The sequence below is a fragment of the Vigna angularis genome, chromosome 11 (genome assembly GCF_016808095.1).
Source record: "Vigna angularis cultivar LongXiaoDou No.4 chromosome 11, ASM1680809v1, whole genome shotgun sequence".
NCBI classification, from domain to species: Eukaryota; Viridiplantae; Streptophyta; class Magnoliopsida; order Fabales; family Fabaceae; genus Vigna; species Vigna angularis.
The window spans coordinates 14340675-14355425 of NC_068980.1; the positions used below are offsets into that span (position 1 = coordinate 14340675).

At 33.3% G+C, this 14751-nt stretch overlaps 2 protein-coding genes across 2 annotated transcripts; one reads left to right on the forward strand and one right to left on the reverse strand.

Moving 5' to 3' along the window:
• Positions 1-8049: 8049 nt before the first annotated feature.
• On the forward strand, positions 8050-10193 carry LOC108334253 (squamosa promoter-binding-like protein 3). Its single transcript, XM_017569996.2, has 2 exons — positions 8050-9273; positions 9672-10193. Exons 1-2 carry the CDS (start codon positions 8846-8848, stop codon positions 9901-9903), a joined length of 660 nt encoding a protein of 219 aa, XP_017425485.1. The 5' UTR covers positions 8050-8845; the 3' UTR covers positions 9904-10193.
• Positions 10194-10262: 69 nt separating this feature from the next.
• On the reverse strand, positions 10263-13540 carry LOC108334252 (probable protein phosphatase 2C 39). Its single transcript, XM_017569994.2, has 5 exons — positions 13371-13540; positions 12004-12252; positions 11586-11862; positions 11227-11381; positions 10263-10889 (listed from the first exon to the last, which is right to left on the reverse strand). The coding sequence occupies exons 1-5, from the start codon at positions 13401-13403 to the stop codon at positions 10752-10754; spliced, it is 852 nt and encodes a 283-aa protein (XP_017425483.1). The 5' UTR covers positions 13404-13540; the 3' UTR covers positions 10263-10751.
• Positions 13541-14751: the final 1211 nt, after the last annotated feature.

Here is a 14751-nt window from a genome sequence, read left to right on the forward strand (position 1 = left end):
AGATTTTAATACTATATTAGTGTAGAAAATTTCAAAATTTAGTTCATATTTTGTTCATTGAAACTGCAAAGAAAAAAATAAAAATAAAAGACTTTATAATAGAAGTTTAGATGAAACACTAGAGGGAAGATTGTAACAACTTTAAATAACTAAAACCATAGTAAATAAAATAAGTAACTTATTTACACCTGTGGAAAATCTTAATTAATAACTAAGTGGCAAGTGACTTGAATTACATTATGTTAATTTGTATATTTTCCTTAACTTTGCACTATTCAACATACTTTCTTGCATATGAAAGATAGTGTCTTGACTGTGCAAGACAAGAAGAAATTAAATACAACTTAAATGCTGGAAAGTAGCAGACATTGACATAGAAAGTCGTAAGAAATTTCCCATAGCAAAAGACATAGTGTTTTTTATCTGCTCTATATATTGCTCATAATCATCTTGCACAAAACAATTGTTCAAGACATTTAGAGAAGAAACCAGACATGGTCGTAGTTTTTCTCAGAGGTTTGGGAACAACCACATTCCTCAAGGTACTGTATCCTTCGCCTTCCTTCACACTTGCACGAATTCGTTGAACTCGCTGTGTTTCTTATATTACATATTTCAGTATGATTCATGAATTTTTTCCTTTACTTAATATATTATTTGTGAAAGTAAATTACGGTTCAAGTAAATCACGGAGTCCTTTGCTTATATGTTCAAACATCATGCACCTATTCTGGCACATTCTATAGTTACAGACATTTGACCCTAATTGTTTGATTCTAGTGTGATCCACTTGTGTAAGCTACATTGTACAACTTGTGGACATTTTTGTTACTGTCAATTGTTTTGAGCACACTTGAGGTACCAAAGGAAAATGTAGTTAAGTTTGGTGTTCAAGAAAAGTAGGAGTGGTTGTTGTATTGTGGTGTGAAAGGTGAATGATGAAGTGAAAGTCTTTTAATTAGTGTTAACAGAGGGAACTTCCAGGGGAGACAGAGTGTGGGAAAATAAGAGATGAACAAAGGATAACAATAACATATATAATGGACAAATATAAAAGAGAAAGAATAAATTAAGTGAAATAGGAGTAGAAGTAAGGTCAGTGGTAGTGTCATAATAAATTGGTCATGAGTTTAAAGGAGTGAGAGAAGACAAATGTTGTGGACTGTATTATTCTCTTTCGGATTTAATAATGAGATAGGAAGATGGGAAATTTTGCATAGGGAAAAACAACATTCCAAGAGTACGAAATGGGTGGTGTTTTAAGTTCAAGAAATTTGCCATTTGGCAGGATCTTTAATTATGCCTCACTGTTCAATTGCTCTATTTCAGAATCATGTTCTAGGTCCATTAACAGAACATAAAGTTAAATCCTTATAACTAAAACATACATAAATTCAGAACCACAGAATGATAAATGTTGATAAAATTTTATATAGGTGACACATAGATATGGGCCAAGGACAACTAAAAAAGGCACTAGTATCCTTCTAAATTCTAAGGTGCCAGACAAGGCACCAATTATTAGAATCAGACATATATCAAATCAAAACCTTTATAATTTTCCTACTTCTGTGACATTTTAGGCTTATTTTTATACTCTTTCATTGCACTCATAACATGATGATGATGTTTGAGTCAGGATCCTGGTTTGGGAAACTGAGAAAGTGGACCCCAACTGGCCCAGTATGAAATTGTGTAAATGGTAAATGAGAGAGGGAAAATAAAAGGTAACTGTAAAGTTAATTCTGGTCATGGTAAAGGGCACACTTAACTGGTTTAAAGGTCAAAAAAAGAAGGGTGATGTGCACTCAGTACATTGTATGAATATAATATTATATTGAACAAGAGGACTCAACCTAAACAGAATAAAACCTCTAGGCTGATGTTGATTTGGTTATGAAGTCTGGGAACTTAATTTGTTGGTTCATTTAGTACTACTTTAGTTCTGAATAAGGAATTATAAATTAGACTAACAAAATGTGCAAGAAACAAGCTATTAAATCATAAGTATTGGTTGGAGGTGACGGGCTGTAATGTATAGATTCACATAAAACAACCAGAAAATGCAATACATACTTTTCACATAGTGATGTACAGTTTCATATCAAATCATCAAGAAGTAGAAGCATCCACAACACTAAAACAGGAACTTGTAAATGCAGTTAACATATAGCGGTGGAAGTTAGCAAACCTGATAAAAAGCTCCACAGCACCCTCTGCAATGGCAACCCCAGCACAAGTAGACCACCACTTAAAGCAGCACCCACAACACGTCACCACCGAAATGCCCTCCTCACGCTATCCACCAAGCACGACCCCTGCTGCCACAACCACAATCCAATATACAATGACTTCCAAGTATTTGCAAGAAATCGGAAGCACGAAAACAAATATCAATCAATTACGGAGCAACCCCAAAACCTAAAATTCACATGAACAGAACACTAACCTTAATGCAATCCTAGCGGCAACACCGACCCAATCATCGTCCACGAACACCCTTCCCGCAAAATCACTCAACAAAAGCTCCAACCGCACCGAATGAAGGAGGACGCCTCAGTCCCCAACCGTCCCTACTCCACGGCAGTCGCCTCAGTCACAACCGTCCTCACACCGTCAACGACAACCGGTGTCTCCCCTCACTAACACCACCGAAGGAAGGATGACGCAGTTACGCACGCCCTCACAACATCCGTGAGCACACTCACACAACGCGGCTGAGGAGAGGATTCGCAGGGAGAGGGATATAGGGTTTGATCGACGAGCTCAAAATGGGAGAGGGAAAACAGAAGTTTTGGTTTTAATTCACCCTCATACATACCGACGGCCTAAGACCCTCGGTATTTAAAATCAGCACTTAATTACCGATTGCCTCCAAGACCTTCGGTAATACTCTAAATGGCCGTCGAGAAAACAATTTTACCGAAGGCCTTGAGGCCGTCTGTAAATACCCTTCGGTAAAACAGCAATTTCTTGTAGTGAAAAATTAAAATATATTTATAGTATCCTGGTAAATTTTATGAGCTTCGAAGATATTTAGAAATATTGAATATGTTTTAAAGTCTTAAGAATGATTAAAATTATATTTGTCCGAAAATTCATGTCTAGATAATCGATTATCAAGGATGATAATCGTATCTCAATGACTTCAAATTTTTAGTTTTGGCTTTAGAAAAATCGATCATCCCCACGCAGCTTCAGAGTACAAAATTTCCTTTGAATTAATCGGTTATCCCAAGTGATAATCGATTATCTTAAGTTCTATAACCAAAATGAAGAAACAATAATCTTTAGGTGTTCAAGAGTTAATATCCTGACTAAAATTTGGTATTGTATTGATTCATAAATTAAGGAGGAGATTCATTTTATCTTATTTAGGGGGAGGTCTTTATTCATGAGATCATTTTTTTATGATAAAAATAAAATAAAATAAAAAGGAGATCATCTTTGTAGGGGAGTTCTTATTCTTAACTATTTTTTTACTTGTTAAAAAAAGGATATATATTTGTGTTGTTATCTTGTGATAACTTATACCTCTTTGTGTAGGAGATATATGATTATGTTCCCATGAAAAGAAAAGTCTATCTTTTATATAAGACTAAGGTTAAAAGAAATGTTTCATTCAATACAGTGTTATATTAAGCAAAGCTTTCTAGAGAAAGCATTGTTTGATGAAGGATCACTAAACACTTTATCCTTTGATAAAGAATCTTATGTTGATATCGTCTTATGAATATACATGTTATTTGTCTTATCAACATTCAAAACATTTAATGCATGTTCAAAAAAGTACTTCAATACTTGTATACTTTGTTTCTTGATTTTCATGCAGATCAACAAAGCATAAAGATATGATCAAAATCACGACACCCAGTAAAAAGACGTTCTGAGAGAAGAACATTATGAGAATGTTTCCCTTGAAGTCATTTACTCTATCACATCATAAAAGCTCAAGTTTCGTGTAAGGCTATGAGAGGAAGCTTTGGACCTTACAAAGTATAGTAAAGTCAGACTTCACATCTAAAAGTTATCAATTCTTTAGAAGTCAACTTTTCTGTTTAACAGTCATCTTCAAGAGAAGCTATATATAAACAAAGCTTGAAGACAAGATGTTAATGAAAACCGCAAGAAAGATAACATAAGAAGAATAACAACTTGAAAAGAGAGAAAAGCTTACAATATTCATATATCGTCTCAAGCTCAATATCTTTTAAGAGGAAAATCTTAGAGAAAAAGAGAAACACATTCAAGTGTCACAGATTGTATTGTATTAGAACACATATCCTCTTAGTAAGAGTTATTCATTTATACCTTATAGAAAATCCTTTTATGGATTTTTTGTAAGTTCTGAAGAGAACTCAAATACTTGGTTGTTTAGCTCAGATTGAGTTGAACGTATAGACAGTTATCTAGGATTAGATCTAGGAGTGGCTAAATTTTTCTAGTCGTGTTGACTAGAAAACCAGAAGTAGTGTTAATACTTGTTGTAACTACAAGTGGAGAGAGACAAAACTCGTATAATCTTGAAAATATTAGTGGAACCCTTTAAGAGTTCTTAAGGGAGAACTAAACGTAGCTCAAGTTGAGTGAACCAGTATAAAAAGTTGTGGTTTATTGCTTTCCTATTCAAAATGTTTTCCATTTACTTATCTTATAAAAACCCAGCGTCTACTTATAATAATTATACATTCTCTTTACAAAGTATTAGACAGTACTTTGCGAAAGAATTTCAAAAACATTATTCACCCCTCCCCTATAGTGTTTTTCTTGTATTTTTAGAGTGTTGTTGTTGTTGCTAAGAAATTTTTTTATCCTTTGTGTCAAAGAAAGTGTTGTTCATCGTTTGTGTGTCAAACAAGGTATTATTCATCTCTTCTGTCTTCAAGAGAGATGTTTTCTAACCTTTACTCTACTCTTTATGATTGTAAGTTTTGGTTATTTCTTAGTGATTAGTTAATTTCTCTATAGAGATTAACATTTAGACGTAGGGTTTTTTTTATCCAAACTAGTATAAAACTACTAGTGCAACCTTTTGTTTCTCTATACTTTTCATCTTTCTTGTTCTTGTTTTAAAAGAATCAATTTTTGTTATAAAATCAGTTTATAAAAAGAGAAAATTTTTAAAAGACAGTTTTTACTAAGTTTTTATGCAGTGAACATTCTGTTACACAATTCTAACAATTAATATAAAATGATAGTGTAATAATATAAAATCACAAATAACTTTTATTGTTTTAATTGAAAAGGTATTGAATAATAAAATTGTGATATTTCTCTATTGCTCTCATACCATTATCTACAGTGATTGAGGGGTTGCTCTATCACCCCAATTGATGAGATTTGATCTCCACCATATATCGGTTATTTATCACGTTTTCATGCAATAAAAATCACTAATCATTTTACATTAATATGATATAGATATTTATATCAATCACAAAATCTTATATTTCTTTAACACCTGGAGATAAGTAAAATTATAATGTCACCTAGTTAAAGAAACAATTAAATGATAAGAAAAAGAATGAAACTATAAAAATTTTGAGTAAATAAAAACTCAATTGAAAATATCAAATTTATTAGCAACTTAAATTCCTTAATATACATGCACATGAACTATAAACTATGTATTTTTTATTTATTTTGTAAATAAATAAATAAGATATGTTATTTGATTGTTCATATTGAAATAATAAATATATTATTGATGAAAGAGACTTGGACAACTAAAATTAAAAACATTTAAAAGTAAAAAGTATGCATTATTAAATAAATAATAGTTTTAATATATATATATATATTCAAAACAAATTTAATTTAACTACTAATTATATTAACTATTGTTTTAAACTAATCTAAAAACTTTATTAATTTGTGTTTTATTTTATATGAAGAAAAGAGACAGCATAAAAACTTTAAATTTAAACTCAATTAATTTGTATATTTTTGTATATATTATAATTAAATTATAGACCTTTAGTAAATATAAGAATCATATGTACTATAATTTTGACTAGTTGAAAAGAGAATATATAGTTATCATACATGAAAATAGAGGCAGAATCAGATACCGTTGTATAAAGGCAAAAGCTACAAAGCGTTGATAAGAGAAAAGCAATCGCATGCAAAGAAGACACAAAGGTGACTTCAAACCAGATCATGTATCTATGCTGCACATTTTGATTTTATGCTTTTATTCTCATTTAGCATACCAAAATCTTGGGACCAAAACCAAATTCCAACCTTCTTGAATCAGATCATGTAGTGCCCATGCAAGCTGTCTCTGCACTATCCCTTCTTTACACACACCAACCAAGAATCTCACTACAACCTCTTTCTTTGTCCTATCAGTATACAATTCTCAACAACTGTCCTTCGTCACACTTTGCTAAAGACACAAACTTGTGGACCATTTCACAAGGGATCACAATTACTATGGCATAATGGGATATATCATTGTGTTTCTGTACTCTCATTTTCATTGCTAATTTCAAGTTTGAATCTTTGGTATATGTAAATGCTTTATGCAGGGTGTTATTGAACAAAGATGACACGGGCATGATGACTAGTTAGGTTTTAGTATTGATTTGTTTCATGAGTAATATAAATAAAATTAAATAATTAAATAAAAAGAAGAAAAAGGGGGACCAAACCAACTCAACATGAGAGTGATGGGCATGATTTTTGGAGAAATATGTACACTGTGATATTCCGATTCTCATGGCCAGAAGGGAAATTAAGAGAAGGCAAGCTAATGTTACAACTGATTCTACATTTGTGGCCAAACATCATTTATACCATCAGAAATTGATTTTGTATCCATTAAGCTTTTAGCTTTACCATGGTTTTTGCCATGATGTGGCCAACTTTTCACCTTAAATTATATATATGCGTATATTATGACTAAATACAGGAGAGTATTATAGAAGAGATTTGGTTTAAGGGACTGACTTACATAAGCAGCATAGAAAAATTTGGATTCAGTGACATAACACATATAAAGGGTATCTAAAATCCTTATCATGTAAAAAGCCTACTGAAACATATTACAAGAACATATGTGCAAGTCTAACTTGCTTTACCTTTAAAATGTCAAGATAACAAGGAAACACCGTCCAGGTAAAAGGTTAAGTGTCATTTTCCTCTCTCCTTTACAGAAGTTTTTATGAAGTTTCTCTGAATTATTAAGCATTAGTTGTGTTGTGCTTAATTAAGTCTTTGAAAATGACTTAAGACCCTTTTGTAATGAGTTTAATTCAATTATGTGCTGGAATACAGCTTTAATAACTCCATCAAAGATTAATTAAGCAGGCATGACCATAAGATTGAAAACCATAAAACTGTCACAGAATAAAAGACATCAACAGTCAAACATCAGTTAACCTTTTATAACTTCCAAACGAAATGACCTCTCCTGTTTTCTTTTCCTCCCAATTGAAAATAATTTTTATTTGTTATAAGATTGAAACTATTTGCTTTTGTCTGTTACAACTAGAAGCCATCCATGGTGAAAACTCACATCAAGTGGCAAGTACAATGGCTTCTTGCCTTCTTGTGAAACCATGGTGTTAGCGTGCTGGGTCATGTCAGTACCATGATTGTTGTGGCCAAAGGCGTACTATTGAAACATGCATGCGTCAAGATTACTAACTAATGTGGAAATGCCATCCTCCCAACTTTGTGACATCATTTGAAGTATAAAAAAAGAGTTTAGGATATCATTTATGCCAGAGTGGTTGTGGAAGTACAGTTTTCATATTTCCAAGCACTAAATATTTTAACCGTTTAAGCAAATATGCATCATTAGATCTATTTTTTTGACTCATTTTCTTATAACTAAAGACAAGTGAAACATGTTTCTGATGTGAAAATCTAAAATTATTCAAAGCAGAATCAGCACTTAATTTGATCCATGGTGAAGTTAAACGTACCCATATTTTCTTGAGAAGTTACAGAGGTGATTTTCTTGTTGATGTTCCCTAGACCTTTGGCTTCCATGAAAAATATGATATGTTTCTTTCAACTTTCTACCCTTTCCCACTGCCATGAGTACTTCACAAGCTTTTGATTTAAAATCCAGTTCACAAGTACATCTGTCACTGTGCATCTCAATAAAATATTTTAGTCATACAAGTAACAGAGAAAACAGACCTATATACCTAAACCCTATGTTTAAGTATGTTACTCCTAGTAACTTCCATATTGGGAGTGAACCATAAGAACTAATTTCCTATGTGGATTAGTTGTGGTGCAGTTAGAATGGACTACTTGATTTCTGTTTACAATAATCTAATTGAGAAAAGTCTCTTCATAACAAGCCTACAGTGCCTAAGTCCAAGTTATCCCTGCTGGTACTGTCATTCTGATTCTGTTTTTAATCATGCAGATTTTTGTATGAAGTCATGAGTAATATCATATATATCTTTCTGTAAATTCAGGAGATGAAGGCTTGGGATGGCTGTGCATGTGATATGGGTCCTTCACCTGCGTATCAGAAATCACATCAACAAACAAAGGGAAAATCCTTCTCTTCTAAATTGTTACTCCTTGAGCACCATTAGATAAGCATTTACCACAAAGGAACCTAAATTGACAGCACTGTCACTTTCAACACATCATTCATGCAAAATCAATCCCCACTTCCCACTTATTACAACAAGTGATATTTAAACTTTGCTTTATTTGCTTATCATTACAGACAAAACAAACCACATCCCCATGCATTACTTCCCCCCCACCCTATGCTAACAAAGCAAACAACCAACAAAATGAAGTTTGTGGTCCACACCCTTCCCTCTTCTTTTTCTACCCTTTTTGGCTCCATATAAACTCTCATTCCCTCACAATGCTCCCAGAGACAACCTCTAACCGTTTTCTTGCCCCCAGCATCTTCTCTTCTTCTTCTTCTTCATACTTGTCAAAACTCATAATGGAGATCAAGAGTAGAGACAGGAGGCAAGTGTCAATTGAGAAGGTGAGGAGAGACAGTCCGGTTGAAGTAGAAGAGGAGGAAGAGGAGGAGGATGAAAGTGTGGCTGGCGTTGAGGGCTGTCTTGCAGAAGATGAGAGGAAGAAGGGTGGGGCAGGTGGTGGGAGAAGAGGGTCTACTGGAGGTGGAGTTTCTCCACCGTCTTGTCAAGCAGAGATGTGTGGTGCTGATTTGACTGTTGCAAAGAGGTACCATCGCCGCCATAAGGTGTGTGAGCTTCATTCCAAGGCACCTTTTGTGATGGTTGCAGGAATGAGGCAGAGGTTTTGCCAGCAATGTAGCAGGTGTTAAATCCCTCATCTAAACTAAAGCATTTTCTCTTGATGTAAACCTGTATTCCTTTAGCATCTTCATTATATATAGTAGAGTTGATCATGCTTATCCATGAAAATTTTGAAACTAAGCATTGTAATATTTTTGAAGTAGTCCTTTAAATTGAAACTATGAACAGACTTCTTGTAATTAGAGTCATGCTTTGAATCTTAATCAGTGACTAAAAAATTTGTTGTTGTGTTACTCAAGAAACATTTTCTGATGCATACATCAGAAACATACATTAAAAATTCAACTTCAGTGCTTGGATCTTTTAACTCATCTTCCATATAAAGAAGAATTGTCAACTATTTCAAGGGATTGCTTCTATACATTTTCCGTGTTAGAAACCTGTGATGAGTTTGTGCAGGTTCCATGAGCTGGCAGAGTTTGACGAAGCAAAAAGAAGCTGCCGGAGACGCTTGGCAAGACATAATGAACGGCGCCGGAAGAGCAATGCTGAGACTTGCAATGAAGGATGCAGCAGCAGCAGCAAAGGACAGCAGCCTACAGAAAGCCTCTGCAGAAATGCTGATGACTGGGGAAGAATTCAGATGAACATGGCAAGGAATTCTGGTTACAGGTCCTTCCACTTCAGATGAATTTAATGTGTTCATCAGCATGCTCCCTCTCTTCTGTCAACGGATCTTAACAATATGCCAAGGCATATAATAAAGTCCACTTTTTATGTTAGGAGAATAAGCATCTAAACCAGAATTAAAAACTCCCAACACTTAAAGGTGGTGTCATATGTAAACTACGTCATGGTGCTGAAGCTCTATATTTTATTATTTACTTACCAAGTTTCTTATGTTTCTGTGTGCCTTGATACCACCCTTAAAATGATGTATTTCCCCATTATTAGAATAAAATCCATAGTTTATTGAGTAAATTCAGGTATCTCTTTCAATTATTTATATAGATTCAATAGACTCAAAACGTATAAAAGGGTAAAATAAAATATCCACAATAAATGTGTAGGATTTATTTGCATCTCCAGTAAATAAAACGGTAAGATAGCTCAAAATGGTAACAAACATGTTCTTGTCTGCCCCTGTCAATTATTGATATGCTTATGACCCTGCAAAGCCATCACCCTCCCTCCTATTTATGAAAAGATATTGTTGAAGGTCAATCCCAGGTTCCTTCTGAAAAATAACAACAAATTATGACAACAATGAAAGGAGTAATACAAGCAAATAACTTGATCTAAAATCTTAGAGACCTAGGAAGTGATCTAAAAGTAAGGTTCTAAGATCACTGACAAAGCCAAACCTCCTTGCAAACTTGCAGATTAAAGTTTGGTCTATATAATCACAGAATCTACATCTTGCTCACATTGTTAATTTGCATGAAGGACTCAACATAATTTATCATTTTATTCATTACACCGCAGTATATGTTACACTTGGAAGTTGCTGGTTCAAAGTATGTCATGTGAGTGTTGTGATCACTGAAATTTGACAACAATGCACGAGATATCATCAGTGCTTTTCTTGTTAACTGCTTCTTCGGTAAGGCGCTTTGCTGAAGACCGAGCATCCTTTATATTTTTGATACAATTAACTGCTTCTTGATTTGACATGACCTGAAACAATTTGAACAAACAGATTTGAACATTAGATAAAACTCCACAAGCACCAAACATGACTACTTAGAAACTACTCTTTAGGCCATATCAGACACATACACTCTTCAATCCCTACTGTCCAAACCTACAAGGACTAAAACCGATCAAAAAAAATACTAAACAGAGTTAAAAAGTATGTGTGCATGGACTAAAAAACAAGTATTTTCTAAATTGTTAAGATTATGCAAATATAGGAATCAAATGAGTAATTAAAACTATCCAATATATATACATTGAGATAGATAGATAGAAAGTTATAAGGTGTTTGCATCATGCTTCATTTATAAAAACTGACCTTCCATAATCCATCACTGGCTAATATAATGAATTCTGCATCATCATTTATATTCTCCACTGTCACAAATGGCTCTGAACTCAAATGTTTCTTCAGGCTTTTGTCACCAAAAGCCCTTGACACAGCCAGCCGTCCATCAACCCGTGGAACATCCCCTGAAGTAATGATAAAAGTTGCATCCTTAGCACTGGAACAAAAGTCTATGCTGCTCTAATTGAACTTTTTAAAGCAAGCAACTCAACTAGATCAGAAAAACAGCGAGAATCATTAGCTCTGTGCAACAAATCTCACAACCGACCAACCTAGTGGAGCATGTAGTAAGGTCAAGGCAAAGTTATGTGCATTTTAAATTGTCATACCTGGAAAGTTTGATACAAAACCACCTCTATTTTTTATATCTTCATGCTCCGTGTTTGGCTCATGATCCACTGATAATTGTTTGGCCACACCCTTCTTGCATAAGACAGCCCTGGAATCCCCAATGTTGGCTACTATTAACTTCTGACAATTGACTAATATGGCTGTAACTGCAGTTGAACCTCCTCTACCTAATTCACCCGACATCTCTAAAATATTAGAATCAGTTTTACTGTAAGCTCTCTTGACAGCATCTGCAGGTTCTTTCCAGAAGTCAGGCTACACAAGACAAAAAATGATTGAACTTCTATTACAAATAGTAATCATATTCATTTAACTATAGTTAATTTTCGATTTTGAGGATATCCCTGAAATTAATCTGATTTACAGTTAAGTAACCAGCAAAAGCTCATGCATTACCTCTTTTAAGATATTATCAAACAAATGAGACTGTAGGTAATTAGGTACATTGTGACCTGCGTGTCCATCAAATATTGCAAACAAACCCAATTCATTGCTGTCTACTTGCTTAAATTGAGCAACAACATAATCCTCCATGTCATGATATGATTTTCCTTTTACCAAGTGAAAGCCATGAGTTATGTTCTTCGACATCTTGCTCTTGCCTTTCCCCGAATCAGGGTCTGATGAACCCAAACCAACTTTTACCTGCAAGCAACGTTCACGTCAACAAATTGACTATAGACTCATGCTTTGGTTGTCAATATGCGAAGTAGTTAATCAAGTGGATGATTGACCTTGCCATATAGTTCTATGGTCATTAAGAAGATGCATTCAATTCTGAAGGTTGAAGACCATATGTAAAGAAATATGTTCTGACCAGAGAAACCAGTGGTGCCCTCCCAACCCTCTCCATTACAACAGGAAAACTTTATCTCAACAGTGAGATAGGTTACCTGAATCACACAACCACTTTCCCAACTCTTATACAACAAGATCGTTTGTTACACTTTATGTTAGAGCTATCAAAAAATGATCTAGCTCACATAGATAGATCAAAGCCAAAAACCCCACAAGCCCTATTGTTAAAAGTTAACTAGCTCATTCAAAGTGATATATTATGATTTTACAACTTCCCTGGAAGGAAATTAGAAAGCCCTCAACTTCTTTCACTATAGTTTTTGCAAAAGTCGTTAAGGAAAATCCCAGATTAATGACAAGGAACAGATGGCTCTTAATGGACAAAGAACCAGGTTTTGGAAGAAAGTCCTCTTAACATCTTTATTTTGTAACTTTGTCATTTCAGAGTAAGCCTAGGGTATGACAGAAACGAGCAAACATGATAGCAGGTTGGTTCTGGAACAAGCCCTCACTCATCACAATTTACATCACGCATTAAAACCAATTGAAGTATTTGACATGATCTGGTATACTTTTCTCATACCGGAAACAAAGATGCATATCAGTTTCAGTGAAATGTTTCCCACAGATCGGAGATAGCTGAAAGATAATAACATTAGATTGCAGAAAAGTGATTGGAGACACTCTCTTACAAGTCAAAGTCAATGATGAAAGACCAGGCACACTCCATGAATCGGTTCAACAACAACCACAAAAGGCATACAAACAAAACAAGTTGAGTTTATTAACTTTAGTAATATAAGCAACAAAAAGCAATCCACAGAATCGAATGATGAAGAGTAATAATACCCACAAATGAAGATCTACATAATTTATCAATTGATGAATATAAAAGCAAGAAAAATGTGATCCAAGTCCAGCCACCACTAATTTTCTATGCAATATCAAAAGGGAATGACCTGTACCTTCATCTTGTTAAGGATTTCTCTGGTGGTCATAGCTGTTTTCCTTGAGCTGATGAAAAGAGAGGAAGAAAAATAAGGCAAAAAAGAAGAGAAAGATGAGTGACTGTGCTATATGCTGATGAGGATGGAAAATAGTGGCGTTGACAGACAGGTCTGAAAAGGACAAGTCCACCATGTTTGATTTTTTGATAATTTTCTTTATGCATATTAGAGATAGAAATCTCCATTGATAATCAAAACTTTATCTTTTTGTAAGTCAAATTTTTCAAAATAAACTTACTTTCTAATAATGTATTTTCTTTTACATTGCAAGAACAAAAACAACATTCTTAAAGAATCTATGTATTATTATTTGTTGTTGTTCTTTGATAACTACTAAAACTGTTATTTAACTTTACGGTTTACACGCTTTCTGAAAAATTTTCCATATTTTATCAACCTTCCCATAGTTTTGATTTGGTTTCTTCTCTTATACTCCTATATATCAGGTGTTTTCAATAGCTAGGCCCTCCACGTGGAATAGAGTAAAATTTCCAGGATTAAAGTAAGCTTTTATATATATATATATATATATATATAAACTATACATTAGCTTTTATCTTTAATTTAAAGATTTAACCTTTTATGTTTATAGTTTTCATTTCGTTTAAGTTTTACTTCTGTCTACATTTTAATGTTTTTAATTTAATAAAAAGTACTATTTTTTTAAGGTATGAAAACTAAAAGCTACTGCCAAATTAAAACAAATCAAATAAAATTATCATAGAAACTAAAATGGAACCTTCGATCAAAATTAATATAACGAAGACGCCACAAATATATTTTAAAAAACTAAATATAATTATAAGAAATACTCATTCGCTCAATAGTAAATATTTTTTAATAGCTGATACTCTGAATTTATACGTGTGAAAAAAAGAAATCACTTATAATCTGAATTTGTGTTTTGAATAAAAGAATAGTTTTTGAATAAAATATATTGAGCAAATATTGAAAGAACAATGTACCTGAAACAGACCAAACATTAAAATTTTCTTTAATTGCGTAATAGTTATACGCTTACCCATGTTGACTTATGGCTGCCGTGACTTTTTCAATAAACGAAACTTGTAAAATATAGGCATCTAGTATCTCAAAATGTGTTCGAATTAATTCGGCCTACCACGGATTCTAACAAGGTTGGTTTAAAAAAATAAAAAAAATTATATGGATTAATTTTTAACTTAACTTAATGAACCAGTACATCCAGATTAATATATGGTGAGTCAACTCACCTAGTATAAAGTCCATTAAAATATTTATTTAAATAGTAATAATTTTCTCTTAATATTATTAGTAGTAATAATTAATATGTTATGTGGTAATTTAAACAAAAATTTTA